At 42.9% G+C, this 24,546-nt stretch overlaps 1 protein-coding gene across 2 annotated transcripts in view; it reads right to left on the reverse strand.

Moving 5' to 3' along the window:
* The window catches only part of ATP6V0D2 (ATPase H+ transporting V0 subunit d2), a 34,655-nt gene extending 12,142 nt beyond the window's left edge, over positions 1 to 22,513 (reverse strand). The window contains exons 1-5 of one of the 2 annotated variants that reach the window (XM_019486792.2): positions 22,250 to 22,513; positions 14,536 to 14,707; positions 12,122 to 12,300; positions 9,258 to 9,337; positions 5,097 to 5,174 (exon numbers count right to left, since the gene is read on the reverse strand). In XM_019486792.2, coding sequence (XP_019342337.1) covers positions 5,097 to 5,174; positions 9,258 to 9,337; positions 12,122 to 12,300; positions 14,536 to 14,707; positions 22,250 to 22,379 — 639 coding nt within the window. In that variant the 5' untranslated portion in view covers positions 22,380 to 22,513. The remainder of the gene's footprint in view (positions 1 to 5,096; positions 5,175 to 9,257; positions 9,338 to 12,121; positions 12,301 to 14,535; positions 14,708 to 22,249) is intronic. The other variant, XM_006269712.3, reaches the window with a different exon arrangement.
* Positions 22,514 to 24,546: the final 2,033 nt, after the last annotated feature.

Genomic DNA, 24,546 nt, shown 5'->3' on the forward strand with positions numbered 1-24,546 from the left:
GGCCTTTGCAATGAGGAAGGGAGTGGGGCTGGGACAGGGCCAAGGATAGGTGCTGCACAGCTGGGGCAGGGTGCGTGATGGAGCCATGAGCAGCTCATTGGGGGGTGCAGGGATGGGGTGGCAGCAGCCCAAAAGGACACGAGGGCATGTGCCCCCGGATCTGCATGCAGTGCGAGGGTAGGCTGGGGCCAGGGATGGAGCCAGGGTGGTACTGAGTTCTTCCCAGCAGGGGGCTGAACCAGGATGCGTTTGGGGCAGGCAGCGGTGATGCTGGGAAGAGGGTTATGGGGAGGGCTGCAGCCACCCCAAAATCTGCCTGTGTGCTATGTCTTGGCTGTGTGCATGCATGGGGCATTTATCAGTGACATTATCGGCCATCCCAGCCAAAAAAAGCCGATTGCTGATACTGTCAATTTTTCTTATATCAGTGCCGATCCAAATTGGGACTGATGTATCAGTGCACCTCTAGTTTTAATTCAATACATATTTTTAAATTTACTCTTTTAAATTATGATTTGGGACAAAGACAAATGTTGACCTGGTGTGGCAGGGCACTGTTGATGCCTGCCACTTTAAGAGCGAAGCCAAGCAGCCAGCAGGTGCCTTATTGCGGTGGCCATTTTAGATCTCTGGCCATCCATATAAACAGATCAGTTTGCTGCTGGCAGGCCAGGCAGTGACATCACCTGGCTGAAAGGCTACATGCAACAACCTGGAGATAAGGGCAGGAGCTGTAGGGGATGGTTTGGAGGCTTCTAGTCCTGGGCATGACCTAAAACTGCACCCTGCTGGGAGTCGGTAGCCTGGTGGGGCTCTCAGTGGCACAGAAGCCCCCAGGAAATGCCAGGCCAATTATCACCCTGGTGAAAGGCGGGTAGGGGTGCCTTAACCCTAGCTCTCACCTTAGGGTGGGTCATTTGTCATCGGAGGTAGTTGGGGCCAGGCACAGCTGCGGCCACCTGAGCCCTGTGGGGTGCAAGACCCCAAGGAGTGAGAGTGGGGGGCCAGGCACGGCTGCGGCCACCTGAGCCCTGTGTGGTGTAGGACCCCGAGGAAACGTAGTTGGGGCCAGGCACAGGTATGGCCAACTGAGCCCACCAGGGAGGGAAGCCCTGTAGCCCCAAGTGAAGGGGGTGGTGTGGAGCCCCAAGTAAAGGGAGTGTAGGTATGTCTATGGATGCCTAAGGCTGTAGTTTGGGCCAGAGGCTGAGTAAGGGGGCTCAGTCTGAGAGAGAGGGACAAGTCCTGACCCCAGTAAGTCCTCCACTGCTGGGAGGCCAAGTGTGGGTCAAAAACAGCAAGACCTATAGTTGAGCACAATGACCTGCTGCTCTGGGGGGGGGGGTGTGAGAGTCCCTGTGAGACCCCAGAACACCAGCCGTAGTGTGAGTTAAGAACGCCCTGGTAAGGGGTGGCCCTAGAAAGGGGATTCATAGATTCATAGATGTTAGGGTCGGAAGGGACCTCAATAGATCATCGAGTCCGACCCCCTGCATAGGCAGGAAAGAGTGCTGGGTCTAGATGACCCCAGCTAGATGCATATCCAACCTCCTCTTGAAGACCCCCAGGGTAGGGGAGAGCACCACCTCCCTTGGGAGCCCATTCCAGACCATGGCCACTCTAACTGTGAAGAAGTTCTTCCTAATGTCCAGTCTAAATCTGCTCTCTGCTAGCTTGTGGCCATTGTTTCTTGTAACCCCCAGGGGCGCCTTGGTGAATAAAACCTCACCAATTCCCTTCTGTGCCCCCATGATGAACGTGTAGGCAGCCACAAGGTCGCCTCTCAACCTTCTCTTGTGGAGGCTGAAAAGGTCCAGGTTCTCTAGTCTCTCCTCGTAGGGCTTGGTCTGTAGGCCCTTAACCATACGAGTGGCCCTTCTCTGGACCCTCTCCAGGTTATCCGCATCCCTCTTGAAGTGCAGTGCCCAGAATTGCACGCAGTACTCCAACTGCGGTTTGACCAGCGCCTGATAGATGGGAAGTATCACCTCTTTGGATCTATTTGTCATGCATCTGCTGATGCACGATAAAGTGCCATTGGCTTTTCTGATGGCTTCGTCACACTGCCGACTCATGTTCATCTTGGAGTCCACTAGGACTCCAAGATCCCTTTCCGCTTCCATGCTACCCAGCAGGTCATTCCCTAGGCTGTAGGTGTGCTGGACATTCTTCCTCCCTAGGTGCAGCACTTTGCATTTCTCCTTGTTGAACTGCATTCTGTTGTTTTCTGCCCACTTGTCCAACCTATCCAGGTCTGCTTGCAGCTGTTCCCTGCCCTCCTGCGTGTCCACTTCTCCCCATAGCTTTGTGTCACCCGCAAACTTGGACAGAGTACACTTCACTCCCTCGTCCAAGTCGCTGATGAAGACATTGAAGAGTATCGGTCCAAGGACTGAGCCCTGCGGGACCCCACTGCTCACACCCTTCCAGGTCGAACCCGACCCATCCGCCACGACTCTCTGGGTGCGACCCTCTAGCCAATTCGCCACCCACCAGACTGTGTAGTCATCCAAGTCACAGCCTCTTAACTTGTTCACCAGTATGGGGTGGGATACCGTATCGAAGGCCTTCCTGAAGTCTAAGTATACGACATCCACCCCTACTCCTGTTTCCAGGCGTTTCGTAACCTGGTCATAAAAAGTGACTAGATTAGTCAGGCATGATCTGCCTGCTATGAACCCGTGCTGGTTTCCCCTCAGCATAATTTGTCTTGCCAGGCTCTCGCAAATGTGAGCCTTGATAATTTTTTCAAAGACTTTGCCAAGGATGGAGGTGAGACTGACTGGCCTATAGTTGCCCGGGTCCTCCTTCCTCCCCTTCTTGAAAATGGGGACCACATTGGCCCTTTTCCAGTCCTCCGGGACTTGGCCCATGCGCCACGAGCGTTCAAATATTCCCGCCAGTGGCTCTGCAATGACATCGGCCAGTGCCTTCAATACCCTCAGATGGAGCTCATCTGGGCCTGCCGACTTAAAGGCATCCAGTTCCTCCAAGTGCTCTGCACCATCTCAGGGTCTATGCACGGTAGTCTGGCGCCTTGCTGCTGCCTCTCTACAACCCCAGTGAGAGACTTGTCTTGCCCCTCACTTAGGAACACTGAGGCAAAGAACTCGTTGAGGACTTTAACCTTGTCCCCCCTGTCCACCACCAATTGCTTCTGCCCATTTAGTAGGGGTCCTATTCCTCCCTGGGCCTTCCTTTTACTCCCTATAGATCTAAAAAAAAATTTCTTGTTGTCCTTTACTTGGGATGCCATCCTCAGCTCCATGGTAGCTTTGGCCCGCCTAACTGCCTCCCTACAAGTGCGAGCAGAGGAGGTATACTCCTCTTTGGTGATCTCTCCCTGTTTCCACTTTTTATGTGCTCCCCTTTTGGCCCGTAGGCAGCCCTGGATTTCCCCTGGATTTCAGGGATAGAGAGGAGGGACCCCAGTGGGGGAGAAGAACCAGAGGGCTGGGAGCCCAGTGTGTCAGAGTGTATGGAGTTGCCCTGGGAAGGGGCCAGGGCAAGCTTAGACCTGATCAGGTAATTGCCTGGCCACTACCCCAGTGAAGGCTGCGGGAGAGGTGCAAAAGATGGTATGTCTGCCACCCAAGGTATGAACTAGGTAAAGCCTATGGCCTAAGGGGTCCACTCCAAGAGAGAGCAAGGCAGTATGAGATGTCGATGCATGAAAGAGACCCTGTGAGAGGGGGTGGAGTGTGTGAGGCCCTAGTGAGAGGAGGGTGGTATGAATGCGTGTGACTGAGACCTGACAACAAGGCCTAAGCTTGGCCCGGCTGTAGGCTGGGAGCACTGTAACATCTGGATGCTATCTGCAAGGCTTAGGCTGCAGTCTGGGGGAGGAACAGAGCTGCAGATAGCACCCCCTGGCATCTGGGCAAGAATGGGCAGTATCCTGCCTTAATTAATATCCTAATTAATTAACACAAAGGCATGGCAGGTGAGACAGGTGGGGGGTGTGCCCAAAGGCAGGTGGGGAACCTAGCACTGTGGTTAGTCAGGGAGTCCCCCTTGCCACACCTGGTGCAATTTCCTGTGAAACAGAAATGCAAAATTACACTCAACTGTAACTTCAACCATTAATTTTAATGGGAGCATGGTTAGGCTATCGTTAAGTTTTTGTTTTTGGTTTTTGCCTTTTTTATTTTTTAATAATACCTTTAATACACTCTATAGCTGTCAATGAGTACCCTTGAAAATCAATTAACTTGAGAATTTTGGTATTCAGCACATAGATTCAGGGTGCAAAATGGTTTTTTTTAGTGGTGTGCTGATATATTGGTTGCATATTAGCTTGGCACTGATAAAAGGGGAAATGACATTATCGATTATTGGCTTTTTTTGGCCGTTGTAGCTGATAATGTTTACTGATATTTATGCCTTCTGGCCAGGGCCCTGGACACCTGGGCTCCCTCTTCCCTGTACGGCTGGCGCCCTGGATGTCTGGGTTCCCTCAGAAAATGGCAGGTTTCCCCATGCAAGTGGGAAGCATTCTAGCCTGCAAGAGGTCCTGCTTGAGGTAGCTGGGAGTGAAACACAGGGGACACTGCATGCACGTGCGTGACTGCATGCATGCACATGGCCAAGAATACAGCTGGGAAGCATGGAGATCAGCTCCCCTTAGTCTATGGAGGGCAAGGGGTATGGGGGAGGGAAGGAATGTGGCGGGGGGGCAGATCAAGGTCCGCACAGTAAGGAAGGGAGTGTTGCAGAGGCTGGGGCTAGGGGTGGTTGGTTAATAATCAGCTATCAGTATCCAAGAAAATCTTTATCAGTACACCCCTAGGGTTTTTTTTAATGTTTTCCTCACTATTAGCAATGAATAATCAACTGCACACCATATCAATTCTCTGATGTTCTAGCAGCTATAGAAACATAGTCTTGGAACTATAGTGGTTGCTTCAACTAATGGTTGAATTTGGCCTTAAAGTGAATCACTTCATCAGATCGTAGTAGAGCATTTATCACTCAGAGGAAAACTGACTGTCAGGTAAACAGTTTCACAAATTGGAAAATTAAAAACAAGAGAAACAATTTAAGTAATTGAGCTACAAAAACATTGAGTATTTTGCACAAAGACTGCAACCTCTTACCTCAAGAATAGGACACATTATTTCTGCTGTTGTACCTCCTTGCTTTTCACAGAACTTAAAAAAAGCTTCCAGATAAGACTAAACAAAGGACAAAAGAAAAAATGGAACACTTTAAATAGCTGCATATTAAAGTGCCAGTAGAACAAAGCATATGATCATAGATTTAGTTTAAATACATAAATGCAACCAGTGAAGTTTCTTGTACTACTCACAATCTTAAAATTAGGCATGTGTGTAATTGTGATTTGGGGTCTGAAAAATTAAAATGCAAATACTTCTCTAATTGTCAGGAGATTATCTCTTGGATTCCTCTCTGCACCTGACCTAGTTAGTCAAACCTCTAAATGTCTGAGATATTTTTTTTAGGGTAGTGTTACAGACCCCACTATATTTTGAGGTGTTTCTGGGCTGTCATGCATGTATTCTTGAATTTCTTTTACTGACATAGCATGTGTAGGTTACATATAAGTAGTGTTGAGCTGTACTGAGCCTTATTGTTATTACATCTGCATGATGGGTCCCAATCCCCATGTGGTCGGGGAAACAGCTTCCCCCGCAGCCAGCATAGTTCTTACCAACTGGTGGGGATTGAAACCAGCCTCCATGTACCCTGCACCCAAGGAGCCTGGAGCCCCCGTGGCTGCTGCAGTGGGGCAGAGCAGGGCAGGAGCAGCCCTGCACTGGGCTGCTTCTGTCAGGTGCAGTTTGCTCCCAGCAGGACACATATGTAGACATATGCCAAGGAGCTCATTAATGGCATGTTAATTGCACATTTAGACATGCCTACTGAGAATTAACTTCTGACATGGGTTTGTTTGCTCATCCAGTAGACCATGGTGGATGTGTTCTTAGTGAAACAGGCCCTCTAGGCAATGACAAGTTTGCATTTTAACAGGAGAGACCTTAGAGGTGATGAATATCACCTAAGGATATTTCTCGTGGTGGAGAAATTAAATAAGAGAATATCTTTCAGACATCTGGAAAGAAGAAAATATTCTTCTGGTCATAATTCGATGAGAAAAAGCTTTTGGTTTGGTAAACACACATACTGGGGTGGGGCAAGCTGGGACACGGGGCAGGGAGGTTATATGCATAATACATGTTTTCCAAGAAGTCAGTGTATGTAAATGGATGGGCAAGAAGCCATACTTAAGCCTTGCCATGAGAGCAGGTGTTTATCTTTAGTTTGCTTAACCATAGGGAAATACTAGACTCCGTCAGCCAAGAGGCTGATTATTCCGGCAGAAGACGCTGACAGAAAGGTCAGAAGCAGAAGCTGCTTTCTAATTTATTAAGCTGGATGAAAATTTAATTCTTGGGTTTAAGATGCAGTGTAAATCAGATTATTGTTCTGATATTTTCTTTTATTTGTTTATTCTTATATTTCTTCTCTGTATTTCATCTTATGGTTACTGATTTATTGTTTGCTATTATTTTTATAAACTTTTGATTATCATTTATAACACACTTATTGGCAATGATAACTATGACCTTAGAGCATTTGACCATACAGGCAGGCATCTTCTCTGGAAGTGGGGGATCTAGCATTTCTGAGTGCCGTTACTGGCCAACGATCTTATTCTAGCTTGAAAACCCCCTGCTGCTAAGATCTAGTAAGACACGGGTAAGGTGGGTAAATCTGAGGTGCCACAGGTCAGGGAAGTGGCTCTTATAGTACATCAGTCTGCTCTTAGTGGTCTTAGTAGGCCTGTGCAAAGCAGCAAGTATTTGCTTCAGATTCAGCTGATTTGGAAGGACAGTGATTCGGTTCGGTGATTCAAATTACTGTCCCTGTTCAATTCAGCCAATTAAGAATTGGAGATTCAGCACCAATTTGGAGATTTGGCCAAGACAGGCAGCAGTCCTCCATGATGCTGGACACAGCTGCTTCCAGCTGGTTGGTAAGTCTGTTGTGGAGGGGAGAGGGAAGGGTTGTGTTGGGGGGAAGATCAACACCCCCACAGTGAGGGAGGGATTGGGGTTGGGGCAGGGACAAGCTGCCCAGCTGGGGCCGGGAGGCACGGGGCTCGGGTAGCGGGGCTCCCACCATCGCGCGCCGCTGGTCTGGGAGCTGCTTTTCTGGTGGCTACTCCAGCAGCTCTTGCCACTGGTCTGGGAAGGCATGGGAGCAGGCATGTGCCCCAGGATCTGCGCAGGGCAGGCTGGGCCAGGCTGTGCTCCAGATGGGCGGTGGAAAGTGCTGGGAGCAGGGGCTATGGCCTCCCATTGCTCACCCAGCCGGGCTGGGGAGGCACGGGATGGTGTAACTGCGCTGCCTCAGACAAGTGGCACGCAGCGGTAGAAGCCATTCCAGCCTCCCCATGCCTCCCAGACAAGCTACAGCTTCGCCCCACTCTGCCCCAGCTGGGTGAGCAGTGGCAGGGCATGGGGGCAGGAGCGTGCACCCAGATTGGGGCAGGGTCAGCAGCAGGAACTATGGGGAATTTTAGGGTGGCTGCAGCCCCCCCCATAGCCACTGCTCCATTGTGCTCTGTGGGGCGGGCAGAGCCAGGGCTGTGCTCCAGGCTGTGGCTGGGGCTAGCCGCCTGGAGCGCAACCCTGGCTCCACCCATCCTGTGGAGCACATCCCGGCAGTGGGCAGCTGGGGCTAGCCTCCCAGAGCTCAGCCCACCCCATGCAGATCTGAGGGCACATGTCCCGTTACCTCTCAGACCAGCAGTGAGAGCCACCAGAGGAGCCACTGGAAGAGCAGTTCCTGGAACAGTGGTGCACGGCAGCATGCAGTAGCAGGCGCCCCCCTCCCCAAGGCCCCTGCCCTCCTACCTCGGCTGGGCAGCTTGTTCCAGCCCTAGCCCCAATCCCTCCCTTGCTGTGGGGTCATTGATCTGCCCTCCTCCCTCTACCCACCACAACAGATTTACCAGCTGGAGGCAGCTGTGTCCAGTGTTGTCCAGGACTGTTGCCTGTATAGTCTATGGCCAGAGAGATTTGAATTGATTCAGAGGCTTCTGAATCGATTCAGACCTTTTAATGGGTCTCCCGATTTGATTTGGATTCAGAGATTTGGCTGCCGAATTGGGCCAAATCTCCTCCAAATCAAATCAGCTACCAAAGCTTTGCACAGCCCTAGCAGACAGTAGGGAAGAGTTTGGGGCTAAGGGGCACCTCTGAAAGTGTGACAGCATGCTGGGAGTATGTCTTAAAGGTGTACCTAGCCATATCCAGTGTCAGAGCATTTCACAAGTAGTATTATCCTTTTATGTTATAGAAAGACATTTTCTACTGCATCACATGATCTTATCAAAAGAAGCCATTATTAGCTACACACTAATCATAAATGTGACAGCCCTTTTAAAGCTGTGCATGGGATTTCATGTTGGATCCAAAACAGTTCTGCCTAAAGTTAGGGCTAAAATAATGATCAGATTCACACCTCACCTGAGAACAATGAAGGAAGGAATTTTTATTACAGGTTATAATGGTCCCCATGACCACATGGAGGAATTAAGAGAGGGTTAAGAAAGAGTATTAACAAGCTCAAGTGCTATGTATTTGCATTTACAAGTGAAAATAATACTGCTTTTGCTATACAAGTATTCTGTATATTGCTGTTGTTCACATTTTCATCAAATGAAAGACAAATATGTTATTTCTTCCCTAATTTCCTATTTTATGATCTTTAGCTTTAATTTTTTTCTCTCCTATGTGACTTAGAAGAATTAAAAGAGTGGATTAAGACAGAGATTTAACAAACATAAATACAACAAATTGCACTTGTAAATTATTTCTACTTATTTGCACTTTTAAATGCAAATATATAGCACTTTCAAACAAACAGAACAATCTAAAGAGTCTACTTTGGTTTCTTAAGCGTAGCAATTCTGCGATTTTGATGGATGATTTTGTTATTTAATAAACAAATGGATGTGGGCAGAGGCCTTACAGAAAAAGCATTTTCATTAAATGAGATTTCAAATTAGAGCATGGACATAGAACTTGAAATTTTAAATGTACCATTTTAAATGTAGAGTTCAGGAAACCTAGATTCAGTTCTGTCTCAGGAGTCTGTCTCATTTCATTTCCCTATGCCTCAGTTTCCCCATCAGTAAAATGGGGACACCCCCAGTAAATGGAGATAATCTCCTCTGCAGTGTGCCTCAAGATCTACTGATACAAACGTGTAAGTATTAAATTACTTGCCTTGTACAGTTTGTTACGCATTATTTCAATGTTCATTTCATCCAGGTCATTCTCAGACAAGCAGTCTTGAAAGAAATCAGCTGAAAGCAGAATTTTTTTTAATTACAGAGTAAATTCATCTGTATATATGCAGGTATCTCTGGCTAGTAGTCATCTATTGATTTTGTAAGGAAGAACCTGGAGGTTTTATTGCACAAAAAAGACTAATGGGCAAGATGGGAAGATAAACATTTTGAAATCCTCCTGGTTCTTGTTTTTTCTCTCTCTCTCTCTCTCTCTCTTTATACTAGGTCTCTGGTGGGAGGGAAATTAATCAAGCAGTTCAGTGGCAAATGTATAAATCTCCAGAAAGCTTCAAATGGGAAATGACAATAAAATTACAATTTTAAGTGTTTTATTTACTCCCAAATAAATGGGTTGGGCTTAAGGGAGATTTGTAGTGGGCAATGAGAAGAAGAATCCTTTTTCCTTTGTCTTGGAGGTGGGCTGCAGAAATGTGGGTGTTCCATTACACCCTGACGATGAGTACATGCTAAATCTGAAGACAGTTATGTGGTATTAAAGTCAGAATGTGCTCTAAGCAGCTGCACTTTAAGGCAACCATATCTGATCTGCACAGCTCTGACTAACTGCTAGAGGGCCGGCAAGCAGTCTTGGCTAGGTGCTAGGATGTCAATCCCTGTTCTGGGAAGGTTGTTGGGGGTTAGAGCAGGGGAACTTCCTGCAGCCCTGCGCTCCCATCCTCCCAAGCTCTTGGAGAACGGAGGATTCACTTCACTACAGGCTTCTGGTACTTGTCAGGCAGTGATCTAATATATAGCTTTAGAGCCAGGACAGAATTGGCAGTGACTGAGATGGTCTTTTGGAGGAGCAATGAGGAATGGCAGGGTCATGCAGCAAAACCTCAACTACATTTGCAACCTAGTGTCTGCAGCTCCAAGCAGTGCCTGCAGTGTGGACAAAACATGTAGGATCAAACAGAAGAAGATACAGTCCAGGGGCAACTCTAGCTCCTAGAATACCTAAGGCAGCCCCAGAACTCTTAGCCCAGTCACTGTAGATTCGATTTCTCTGTGTGTGTGAGTGAGGGAGCCTATTCTGGACCAGTAAACCGTCACAGAACTGGTGACCCCTGTTTAGGCATACTCTTCAATGGTACAAAGCCCTGCTGCTCACAGCACCACCAAACCCCTTAGCTTCCCCTCTCACCATGCCATGGCTCTCAGATAATGTCTCAGATGTAGCCATGGGAGACATAGAAGGACACAGAGTAAACAACTTATTGGTGGTGTTCAGAGGAGCATGAAGCTATAGTTGCCCGGAGGAGGGTTTGCATGGCAAAAACATGGAGCTTGACTCTCTCCCTTCTGGCAGCTCTATGCTCTGGCTTCTCTTAGGAACACAGAGCCACAGCTGTTAGGAGATTTATCACAGCAGAAGCATGAAGGGAAGGAGAAGCATACTCCTGCAGCACTAAACCCTCCCCCAGTAGCTGCAGCTCTGTGCTGGTAGAGGAAGCCAAAGCATGTTGCTGCCAGGAGAGGGAAAACATGGTCCATGCTCTTACTGTGCAAACTCCTCCTTTGATGTCTTACCCTACCAGCATGGAACTCCAGCCTCTGGGAAGAGGTTTAGTGTAGCAGGAGCATGAGGCCACAAGGATGTCACCATGATCTGCCTGCTGGGCTTTGAGGCTGTTGAATTGACAAGGGGTGCACTGTGGCAGCCCCTCTACTGGCAGGACCCCGCCTGCCCCCCAGGCAATACCACCTTCTGGGCAGTAGAGTTTGGGAGGGTGTCTAGATAGTTCATGGAGTGGAAATCTGGAAGTGATGCATTCTGGGATGCTGGAGGACCTAAATTGCTCATTTTATTTCTGTGGAAGCTGACTGACTGCTGGGAGCCAAATTACATTTCTACAACATAAGCACAACCCAAAGATATTTCTCACCCAAAGTGGCATAGTTTTGAGATGCTCAGAGAGCATCTAGCATAAGTTTTCTCTCTCTAACATGCAAACAGTCATGCTTTAACTGTCTTTAGCATATATACATGCTACTTGTAATGTGTAACAATACTCTTACTCATACCTAAGTGCTGGGATATTCTTCCCTTCCTGGCACATCCTCTATGTGTGTGTTGACTGTATAGTGGAAGAGCTAGAGGATAACAGAGGACACTCTATCTTTCATCTTTCCCTAGTCCATTCTTGCTCTACCTTTTTTTTTTTTATACAGGGAATACCCACAGAGCTGAACTCAAAATAGTAGTGCAGGAGTTGCACACCACATTCTCACTTTTGTGTAGCCATTAATTCTTCATCTTACTTTGCTTGTAAATTGTATTGTATTGTATCCTCAACCCTTCGTCTGCTTTGTCTTTAGATTACACATCCTTCATGATGGAGATTGTCTCTTTCTGTTTGTAACATGCCCACTGGATGCCTAACCCCAGTTGCTATTATAACACTACTAATAACTGGTGGCTTTTTACTAGGGATCCTTTGCACCTACAGAAATTTGGATAGGTTTTTCTTATACATATTTCACTTAGATAAACACCTGTTAGCAAGTCTAAAGTTTGAAAAAAGGACTCAACCATTATCAGTCATTTGATATTTCTGAAAAGTAGTTATAAAAATATCCATTTCCCTAGAATATTTTGTTTGTGCTGACTACCCCAGGTATATAAAAGGTGCTTGTTTGAGTATAAAAGTATCTGAGCAACATATTTATTAACTGTTTATAAGTTAAATTTTAAAATCCTATAATATCTGGTGAAACAAATGATGTGAGATAAAGTGAGCTTATCAACAGCACAAGAGGAGGAACATCTGTAAACAAATGAGAAATCATCATTCATACCCAATGGCGTGTCAACCAAAATAGCATTGAAAAGCTCTGAAGGTGTTTGGGCAATGCTGACTGCTTCCATTTGCTCAAAACTGCCCAATGGATGGCACTTCGGAACAAGTTCAGCTATTGGACGTTGATGCAGTGTACCAGTTATCAAGAGAATCACATTGTCAATCATATAGCTGTACCTAAATTTGAAAAACAAAAGGGGAAAAAGGCTTGTTTTCCTTTTAAGGAAGTTTGCTTTGAAAAAAGTGAGAAAGAGAAGACTATTTGTTAATTTAAAAAGAGATCTTATGGTCATAAATCGCCATATACTTGCAACATTGCTAGCTGCTCAGACCCTTCCAGTAAATAAGGACTGCTAGATAGTAAAAATAAGGACTGCTAGATAGCAGCCTAGATAATATTAATTTTGAACCCTAAAGTTGCTTTGACTTACAAGTGTTTTTGAACTTCTAAAGAGAAGTGGGAGCCAGACCGTGAGTAAAATAGTCAATTGCATAGCTTTGGAGTCTGATTTTATTTTAAGGTCTGACCATAGATAGCACCAAAAGCACATTGTGTTGGGTTAGCAGCAGCATCTTCTCAAAACTAAAGCTTTTCTGGAATACTTCTCCCTCCCATAGAATACCTTTTGATAACTCAACAACTAATGTGCCTTTGTCTCAAGCTCTGCAACCATCCTTATGGTGAAGATTAATTTCTTGGTAACACAATTCCAAAATGATTGCACTGCACTATCAGGACTGTTAAATGCTACAGGCTGAATCCTGTTCAACATATTAGGTGTCTAAGGCAATCTTAGTCCACACTGCGTGAATCCCTGAAAAAACATTATCCCAAAAGTCAGAGAGTCCCCCTTCCTGCCACTTTTTGTGACTGAAGGCTAAGATAAAGGTGTGTTACAAAATAAGATGACTGAATAGTGGTTTGGAAACTCAAGTAAGGTGGAAATGGATTAGCTCTAAGTATACAGAACTAGTGTATGTGATCAAACAGGAGGTCTGCAGGCCTTGTTCACCTGTCCCCTAAGTGTATCAGGAAAGCTTCTCCAGAGATGCCCCAGGTGGTTGTTCTCAAGTTTAAGAGTCTGGCATATTTGAGAGCAGTCCTATAGCACACCCCTAGAACAGCTTCACTGCCACATTACCAGGTTTGATGTGTAAGTGGGAGAAGGTATGCAGGGCATGACTGTGCCCTTCCTTGATGGTCCTAGGGATGTGGTATAGTCATACCCTGAGGGACTGACAAATGTGAATGGGATAGATTTGATAGTGTTTACCTCTGATATTTATAATATAGATACTAATCTTCATTTTGCTTCACTCCTCCAGAATTCTACTAGAGAAGCACATGAATGAATGGATTTTCTTATGCAAAATTTGAGAGGGTGCTAACAGGTCCTGCAGCTTTTATTCAATGATGTGAAAGGCATGTCATGTACCATAAAATAGTGTTATCCTGCAGTACTGCAAAACATCTGTGTTTATGGGGAAGAGCCTATTCATGTATGGGAGCATACATGTGGCTGTGTATGCAAAATTCTGTGAACCAGTAGCTGAATTTTGCACAGCAATGGTATACATCTATTCTAGTGCAGTCTTTCGTCATCATGACACAATTTGTTAGTACAGACACAAAACCAACTCATCTGTCACAAGAAAAAAAATAACTTGTGTGTCAAGTAAAACATTATTGCCTTCAAATAAGCCAGGAAGTAAAACCTTGCAAGGTTGTTGTTCCTATCTGGAGTAAACAGGTAAACATCCCAACATAAAACAGGTCTCTGTTCTCTCATTAACATCTTGTTAAGATCACAGATTTGTGAGTTGTATCAAGACCTGATCATTCTTTTCATTTAATATAACATAGAATACAGGCTTTTTAACCAAAGCTAATATTCTGGTCAGAGAAAATTGTGTTGCTTTTATGTTCAAATTGTATGTTAAAAATATGGCACCTCAGTTCAAATTTAGACTGTCACCTTTAAATGAATTACAGAGCTTGTTATATGTGTTCTTATTTAGAATTGCTATCCTGAACTATCCTGAATATCATGAAATTGTTTATCTTGCCAAAAAAGTCCCTAGCATTAAAGAAAATCATAATTTTAGAATTTATAAATACCATCTCCCAATCTGATTCCCTCTCCGCATTGAGAAGAAATCCCATTTTTGTAGTCCCTCACCATGCAATAAGAATAGCTTTTATTTAGGTTTCCAAACACTCAGCTTCACTTCTGTAATATTAGTGTCACAGAAATATCACTTTTCACCCAGTTGTATGTAAATTGCAAGAACAAGAAATTGTCCTTTCTTAGCCTTGTAATATTTGGTTGGATATACATTTCTTTTTAATGTTCAAATGAGGTTTAAGTTTAAAAGAGGTATAAGTTTAAATGAGGAGGTAACTTTACTTACGTGATAAAGTTTAAAAATGTGGCAAGTGGCTCAAAAGCATGATTTCTAAAGTAATGAAATTCTGTGAGTAGTTTGTCTTTCAATTTGTCATCAATGGTAGAAACTGTGAGAGGGCCAGTTTCATTGGCTAAGAAGTTTCCATAATCTGTGGTTTGTAGATGTAACTTCAAGTCTATAAATAGATTCAAAAGAAACTATGAGTATAATTTGTCATTATGATAGAAATAGAACAAATTGGAATAATCTTACATTTTCTTTTCTTTAAAACCCTATATTTGATCAGTAAGGGCCTAATCTTATTCCACTGAAGTCAAAGGAAGGCTAGCCATTGCCTTCTTTAGAGCAACTGCACTTCCTTTTCAAACAAGATTTATTCTACACGGGGGGCTAGGGATGGGGGAGAAGTTTACAAGTAGTTTTTCCTCTTCTCAAAGACTACATACACTAGGGGAGGAGGTTTAATCACCAGAGAGTCCTATTGATAAGACTGTGGGAACAAATCTCCCAAATGCACTCCTTTGCCCTCCCCCCTCCCAAGTTTACCTTGTGCATTATTTTGGCTGCACTAGTTCTCAGAGAGCTTTCTGCAATGGAATAATTGTTCTCCAATTAATTTTCTTTTGCCAGGATTTCCATGAATTAGTTTATGGTGGTAGGATCTGAGATAAACCAAAATTGAATCTGGTTTATGACTTTCATGTGGCTTATTTAATCATCATATAACAATATAATCATATAGCAGGGCATGTGAGGAGATAGGCAGCAGAGCTCAAATGTATAAATGTAATGGTATTGCTCAGATCAGATACTGGGATGTGGCCAAGCGCTATGTATGGTGTAGCTGAAGAGGGTTTGAAAGATCACTCTTATGCTCTCTTGACATTTGAGTTATCTGACCTTTAGACTGCTGTAACTTGCTTCTGCTGTTAGCATCCCTCAAGGAACTGCCTCAGAAGCTGGGTTCATTGTGAACATAGCAATATCATGTCCATGCTGTCTGCACTGGCTGGGGCAGAAAGTGGGGTGGTCAGCAACTCTGTGCCACCAGAAGATTCCTCTACACAGAGTCCCTTAGCCATTCTCCCAAGGCTGTATAACCATTTCACCCCCAGGGCAGAAGAAAGGATTTGGATCTATTCTCAATATTGAAAATTTTGTATCTCATTTTAAAAAGCCACTACAATGTTGTATTATTTATATATATAAATAGAATAGAATTTTTATATATATATATATATAGAGAGAGAGAGAGAGAGAGAGAGAGAAAGAATGCAGTTTTATATTATATGTTATAATATATAACCCTATATTATGTTAACACAGTTGTTGTAAGATAATGGTTTTGGATAATGTTATGGGGCTTATTTTGTGTTTTCAATGATTGCATTTTCAAATTAATTCCCAAGTGGAGAATTTCAGAATGTACTAGATTAATTATAATACTTGGTACTCTGCATTCAAAATTCCCAGAACACAAGCTAGTGCATTGTAAATTCATACCCAAGGGTACTATGCAGTAACTTCCCTGTGTGGATAACTTTACAGAGTGTTTTATGCAGAGATACTGCCACTTAAACTCACTGCCGTACTTGCATCGCATATGCTCATTGGGAAGGTTTGTCCCAGTTAATACATGTGCAACTGTCTCTAGAGCCTTCTGAACAAGGCTGAATACTACTATTATAAACAAATTCTTTAATAAAGGATGCTTATTAAACAAGTCTTATTGAGTTAAAGACAAGGCTGCCAACAAAAACTTTAAAGCTTGTATCTTTTCAAGCACAGAGAAGATGAAGTCAGATAACTGGAAATATTCAGAGTTCTACAGTACAGGCCTTTTCAGGAAGGAGAGAGAGAGTCCAAATGTTCAACAGGGAAAATACTCAGCTAAAAGTCATCTATGGAAAATAGCTAGAGAAAAAGAAAAAATAATCAAACATGTATTATATAGAATTATGCTTACATCAAATCTAAAAGTATAAGAACAATTATAATAATTTTATACTTGCTATACTTTGTATCATATACCTACCTTTTTTATTAAGAGAAAAATTATCAGTAACCATTTTTTTTCTTTTTCTTTTTTTTGTCACAAGGAAGGGGTTAGAGTGCACAAATTCATCATGAGTAGAGAACTGGAAATCAAGTAATATGCAGTCTATTTTCATTTTTGCTACTGATTCATCTGCCTTGATATCCTCAAAGTTTCCTTTCTGGTATCCTGAGATACCAGGATCCTGCTTTTAAAGGGTTAGCTGGCTAATTTACCCAGATATAAGCATCAAGCACTATAAAAAGCTTTCAGCTTTAGTGATAAGATCAACATGAGAGGTATGGAGCAAACTGGGACAGAAAATTCTACCTTTTCAGACTGCTACCATTACTAAGTTTGGCTCATGCCAAAGCAGAGTATTCTGAAAAAGATTAGCTCCATAAACTGTGAAATTCATCTTTATCCTTTCTGTTTGGTAAGAGCCGGTGAGAAATGCCTTCTTTTAATAGGAAAAAAGGCAGTGTTTTTCCCAATCCTCAAGAAACCAGTGTTTCACCTTAAGGATCTCCTCATCAGCTCTTCCATCTTCAACCATATATACTTGAATAAATTAGTTGAGAAAACTGTAGCCACCAAACTCCAACAGTATATAATTTTAGCTGACATCCTGTATACCACAGTTGGGGTTCAGACCAGTGCACAGGACAGACACTGTGCTAGTCACTATATGATGACTTCCTTGTAGCTGTTTACACAAGTGAGATCTCCATACTAATATTGCTACACCACTCTGATGTCTTTGACACAAGGTATGTTGCTGCTTCCAAATATACTTCTCCAACAGAATTTAATCATGATGGCCAAGTATTATTGTACTCTGTAGACCTTCACCTATGGAATCTCATGGGAAGCTATACTAGTCTTTATTTTCAATACCTGGGAGAGACAGTGAGATGCCAATGCCATGGCTTAGCTACCAGCAATATGCTGACAACTGTCATATTTCCTGGTGCAACTACTAAATGTTAGAATATTTGCAGGAAATTAGCTCTTGGACAACCAACAGATAGCTTAAGCTAAACCCAGGCAAAATCAGAGTGATACTGGTCAGAAAGGACTGGCCAAGGCATTGTCTTGGCCTCCAGTGAAAGGCAAACAGATCCACCAACTCATCCAAGTTGTGTAAAGTGTCGTGATTCAATTCAACTTGCAATGCTTAGATGACCAGGTAGAATCAGTTTTCAGAAGTCATCTTTTTTCTAGAAAACTTCACTTCTTCCCCCCAGCTGGTCATGGTAATCTATGCCTTTGTTATCTCCAGGCTGGATTACTGCAACTCATATCAGAATATAAATGAAAAGATAATGCAAGGCTTCCAGTTGATGTGAAATGTCACTGCCCACATTTTGCATGTGTCACATTGCTGTGAGCACATCAGTCTTGTGATCCAGCCTCTACACTGGCTCCTAATCAACTCCCCTATTAGTTAATGGGCTACATCTTAATTTCAAAGCAATAATTGGCCTAATCTGCAACTACATCAAAGAATAAATTTTATCTATGAACCACCATGACAATGCAAATATCAAAGCTCAGGAAGAAGATAAGTACTTCATAAAACATTCTTTGTTGAGGAGATCTGGCTGTGGAATAATTTCTATAGGTGAATGGGTAGATCCATTTTTAGGAAACTTGGCAACAATCTAACTTTTCAAGAAAGCCTCACTGTAAGTAAAACAATTCAAATAACCCAAGTCCCTCCAAACTCCCATTTCCCTCAAAAATCCTTTTTCAAGTAGAATTCTAGCCCCTTGAAAGAAGAAGTATAAAAGTCCACGAAGTTTACTAAGGACTTTTCTCTTGATGCTGCTCTCGTATCAAAGGTATTATAATGCTATGGTCATGGGCTATGGTACATACTATGGACTCCTCTACACGTTGAAGGTATCACACAATTAACTGGTTAATTGCACTATTATGTCAAGACCAGCAACACGTGCAAAGTACTATCATGCCATAAAAAGCTCCAACCAGCTATAAAGTTAGACCTCAAAAATGTGTACTAACCTTATAGCTGGTTGCTATCTAGCTTTAATTTGCATGTGTAGCAGGGTCTCCCTTGCAGCTGGGAGCTCCGCTGATGGGACTCTCAGCCATAGGAGTGTACCATCCCAGTAGTATCCTGCAGCTACTGAAACCCAGAGTCCTGCAGCTGCAGATGCTGGGTTCCCTGCAGTGTTCCTCCCAGTACCAGGACCCAGCAGGGTCCTATCAGTCACAAGGCACAACTGCAATCTCCCATCCAAAGCGGGTTTTACGTGTCTGTAAGGCTGGGAGATCATGACAACTGCATCTCCCAGTCAGTCCTGGGGGTTCATGGGCACCCCAGTGGCTGAGAGCCCCTCAGCTGTGGGGTCTCCCAGCTGAGGGACCTTGCTTCTTTCTTGCCAGTGCAGGGGGAGCCCAGGATTGGGCTCCCACTGCACCAGCAATAAGGTGCCATGGAATCTAATGCATGATCCACTATCTAATAAGGCACAGTGGGATCTAATATATGATCCACAATCACACTTCTTGCCATGCAAGTGTGCATTTGTGTTGATCATGCATTAGATCCTATTGCACCTTTACCTACACATTTAGAGGCACCCTAAGATATATAAGACCAGCAAAAAGCAGCACTCTACTGACTTAACTTCACCATTGAACTACAATTTAAAAGTGGTTTACATGGAACCTACCCAGGGATTCATCATATCAGCACATTTGTCTGTACCTTGTACTTTCACAATCCCTTTCACTAAACAGTGTGTCTTCAATAATTTTTCCTTGTGACGCCCTTGTAAAGTAGAGAATCATCATTGTTATCCTTTTACAGATGGAAAATTGATGCAGGGACAATGACTGGCTCAAGGTCATGAAAAAGTTTTTGGTGCACCAACAAATGGAAGCAGGTCTCCAAATCCTAGTATGTTTTCTAACCATTGGTTGCTCATTTTACTGCCAAGACTACAGCCTGGATTTTGGCAAAAGCTAATCATTTAGGGCTTGCTCTCATTGCAAGGCCTGGTATGTCGGGGACAGGACCACACCACTAGTTGTGTGGCAATTCTGCTGGCCATAGGGTAACTTCTTGGAAACAGGTCACCTTGGTATACAAATTATAGTGAAGGCCTTTTCTATCCTGGAGCAGACCATGAAATGAAGGTGCAAAGGTGGCCTAAAGCCACTTTAATACCCTCCCCAGCTTAGTTGTACTTACAATGTGATTCTCACCCAAGTGCAAAGTAAATATCCAAACAACTTTGAAATTTGAAAGGCCTCTGATTCTAGTTTTTAGTATGCTTTTTTAATATTGTACAATACTTTTCCTAACTTAACCTGATTTAGGATTTAACCTATGGACAGAAACTATACTACTAAATACACTGTATAATCTGTTAATTTCCTCTTCCTCTAAACAATATATAGGTTTTCATGCCCATGGGGCTGGAAGTGGTAATTCCAGAAGACTGGGTGCATCTACACAAGACACTACATAGCTGTAGCAACAAACTACTGTGCTGTGGATCATTGTGACAGCGTTGTAATATCATCGGGCGCGCAGTAGCTTGTTGCTATTGTGCAGTAGCAGTTAAAAATAACCATATGGCAATGGGCCTGCACAGTAAAACCAGTTACTGCACAGTCATTTAGTGCCCGCTTAAGTTAGTAACAACTGTGCAGTCTGCTGCATGTGTAGATGTGCCCACTAGCTATAACATATAATGTACACACTAATTACTTCCTATAGGGGCCTGTTTGCCCTCAGTTTAATGGGTTAAACTCCCTTTATCTCTTAAATGCATTGTGTACCAATCACCATCTCTGCACACAAGTTTACTATCAGAACAGTGCATTTACATTATACAGTATGGTATTTTAATACTTTTAATGTTTTGGTTTTAAGTGTTAATTTTAGTGATACAAGGAATTCTAGCATTTGGTTAAAGATACCCAGTACTGCTTATCAGTTAAATGTGGGATGAAGAATTACATGCTAGAAGGTAGCTCGGTACAAACTGCTGTTTCTGCTACACTAGTATGGATATGAGAAAGAATTAAAAGTAGAGATTCAAAAACAAAAAAAGCATTAGAATGACCCTATACTGTTAAGCTTATATGGAGAATGACCTTTCTTCCCTGTGATTGTCTACAAAGCAACATGCATACTCATGTTCCTACAGAAATTGTAATAGAATGTCTTAGTCAGAAAGTTTAAAAAGCTGTTAAACTTCACTGTTTTTGTCAGGGTAATATCTTACTTTTAAATTGAACAAATTGACATGGTGTTTCTGCTTCTCTCAAATATAATTAAATCTTTATTTTTGAACATTTAAAAACACACCTAAATCAGGGTATTGTTTCCCTCTTTGAGAAACGTATTTATACTCTGCAGAAGACTTGGGAAGCATCACCTATAAATCTATTCTGCATTCCCCAGGGGACAAAGGAAGTGAGAAAGATCAGTTTAATAATTTAGTCATTTGTCCATGCTGTTTCATAAAGTTCTGGAGCTCTAGTAGCTCTCCCAGACGGGCTTGTAAATTCATTGAATAGGAGTCATTTGATTCATGGAAATTACCTGCTGTAACAGAATATCAACAGATTTTTTACACCATAATTATAGGTACAAAAGAGGCTACAGAAACTGATCACACTGCCAGGCTTATCATGTAATATGGTAGTTGGTGGGGGTTCTGTTTGGATAACTTTCAGCTGCTTCTTCTCCTTCTTTCCTACCCACAACGCCACCATCACTGCATAAGGAAAGCCACTAATGCTTAAGACACAGTGAACCTTATATTTCTGTTCACTATACCTGTAAATCTGTCTGTCTGTCTATCGTAAATAATGTAAAAGATTTTTGTAAACTATTATAATTTTTATCTTGATTGAGGAAAAGAAACTATTTCCAGAAGAGAAGGTTCCTGCTGTGTTTATCTTTTCAGAAATATCTGGAGAGGGGTCAACAGCTGCTTCTCTGCTTTCAACAAATCTGCATTATTCAGGTTGTGACCAGTTTGGTCTGCAGAAAAACTGTTTTAGGAACAATCATGTGCTCTATTTACCACTACAACAAAGTCACCTTCACAGAAGCCTTTCAAAGTTAAAAACTAGCGCAATTTTACCTCCATAAAGCCAAATTTCCCTTTTTTGTTACGAAGAATGCCTCCTAGCACTCTGAAAACTAGTAAGTACTAAAGTACTAAGAACGGAACTATTTTTAAGAAATGGTAATAGCGTTAATACCAAATAATACATTTTCTTTAGGATTCTGTGAACCATTCTGTATAGCCCAAAAGAGAATTATATAACTTTGCAGAATTCTACAGAATGATTTTAAAAATGCATCTGGGAAGGTATTTATCTCAATAACTTTCTCTGGCTATGATTTTTAAAGTGCCTTAGAGGTGCTGGAAACTCCAATCACCTAAACTGTTTTAAAAATCTCAACCTATAGATTTATAGAGTACTTTCTATACAGCCCTCTTGCCTTCATCCTATTCAGTTCTCTAGGATATTTTCATAAAAGAAAAAGCAGTTACCACTTAATCTCTCAAACAACATCTTTCTATTCTACTTTTTAACTTTCTTTTTAACCTCCCTCTTTTCTTTAGTTCTCTTCAAAGTTCTAGCCAACACTATTTCTTTATCAATAAGGTAAACTAATAGACTCACCTTCCAGTGTTTCACATTGTGCTAAGTTGACATAGTCTGCATTTCTCAAGATCCCAGCTTTAAAACCTCGGACCAGTCCTTCCAGGTACCCATGGTCCACATTGAAGTAAAACTCTGAGTACCCTTGCATGGAGAAAAAGAAATTTGGACTTTTCTCCTGTTTGGGGGGAAGGAAGAGTGTTAGCGCTCGGTCTTGTGTTTCTCTTTGGAAGGTAGTCACTTAGTCAGAGTGACTTATTTCTTCCTGTTTATTCCTCCCTGCATAGCTTAGTTCCACTTTGCTTGATGCTTACACAACATCATTTAATCAGTCAGACAACAAATCCAGCTCCTTCCTGTCAGAGTCAGAAATTTGATCTACTGTGGTGCTAGAAGAAGTAGAAGAGAGAACAAAGTATTTAATTATTGCTTACAGAAAGTTCTTTGGACCAGACTGGAAAATGTACAATTTAAAAAACCCCCAACCCCGCTGAAACCTGACTAGCATTTTCATACTTCTTGTATGTATTATCATCATAAAATCCTCTCTAATCATATATTAAGTAATGACTGAATTAGCTGTCTGAAAATAATTCAAGGTTTATTGGAAAAACTCAGATAATTTAAAATGTCTATCTGTTACTTGTTTTGATCCTCAAGAATTTTCCATTGCACTCCAAGAAAGATAACAATGTATAAGATTGGAAGATTACTATCATGATGTGATACCTTCATCCTGAGGTTTTCTCCTTGGTTTTTCATTTTTCATTAAATTTTTTCTTGCCCTCTCTCCATCTGACTTTTATCATACTCCTGGTGAGCATAATATAAAAATAATGAGACCAATATTGAATAATAATTCTTGTTTTGTATATGAGACCAGAATCTAGAATCCATTGAAATAAATTAAATTTTCCAATGAATCGGTGAACAGTGGATCAAACCATGAACGCTGCATGCCCCTGGAAGTTAGGAGGCATGGCGACCGCCCACAGGTGTCGGCGGTGGTATTGGAGCAGGGGTGTGGCAGTGGCCACCCACAGACACCACTGGCAGTGGCGGCAGTGGCCAGTGGTGATCGGGGACTGCCTGCAGGCACTGCCAGCGGTGTTGGCAGTGGGGGAGAGGGGTGGTGAGGCATCGGCAGTGCTCTTTGCAGGGGGTACACCACCAAGCTCAAGGAGTGCACGTGCAAACCCTATGTGTTGCCAATGGATCAGACCCAACTATTGCAGACAAGAGTGAAACTTCCATGAAATGCTTGACCTCTACTGGCCTTAGCAATGAGCATCTAGCTATCATCTGACCCTCATGTCTTGTCTAAGACAAGGGGAAGATGGTCTAGAGATTTTTCTATCCAAACATGTCTTTCAAAAGAAAGACCCTTCTAAAAGCCATATTTTTTTAGATTCATCTCTTTTATATAAAAGTCAGTGGCTATTTTAAGTTTTGTTAAAACTTTTTAAATTGTGTTAACTTGATTAACAGTGTATTAAACCTCCCTGAAATAAGAAGGATAAGAGTTAAAGGATAAGAAGCATGTATGCTGAAAATGGCTACATTTCTTAGGGTGGTGTTAGAGGTTATCTTTAAATCATCATAAAGGCAATTAAAATGTGAGCATTCACTCATTAAAGGGTGTTAACCTGTGCTAAGTACCCTCTAAGCTTTTTAAAGGTATGCAACTGTAGGTGAGGTTTATCTTTGATCAGTTTTACCCAGGTCATTCCAAGGTATTGTTAATCTGCTCTGGGAAAATAAAACACTCTATTTTCATTCCTCCAGCATCCCAAGGTGCACCATTACCAGCCTCCCCCCACTCCTTTCCACCATGAACAAGCTTTTAACCCTTCTAACCTACTTCCCAGGGGGGTGGTGCTGACCATGAGCCAACACCCCCTGCTGCCCTCCAGGGATAAGACCCCAGGATATCTTGACCACTCTAAGCATCCAGATGCAACTCACCAGTTTGCTGTCTGCTCTGACACCCACATGCGAACAGCAACAGCAATCCTACTACTTACCTCCATGAAGAGTATGAGCCAAACAATGGAAACCATTTCCAGCTGGATTTTAGCTCTGCCCTGACGTGGAATGCATGGGGTCTCAGCTCTGCCCCAGGGTGGTATGCAGTGATCCCCGTGGGTCTCAGCTCTCCTTTGGTGTAAGTACTAACCCAAACCCCTCCCCACCCCAACCCAAGCCCAGTTCAGTGGAACATATGCAAGATTTTGATATTATTATTATTATTACAGTGTTATTATTTTCACTTCTTTCCTTTCACTTCTCTTTACTTCTCCCCCCTGCCCATTCACTTT

Source organism: Alligator mississippiensis, chromosome 3, assembly GCF_030867095.1.
Source record: "Alligator mississippiensis isolate rAllMis1 chromosome 3, rAllMis1, whole genome shotgun sequence".
Taxonomy (NCBI): Eukaryota; Metazoa; Chordata; order Crocodylia; family Alligatoridae; genus Alligator; species Alligator mississippiensis.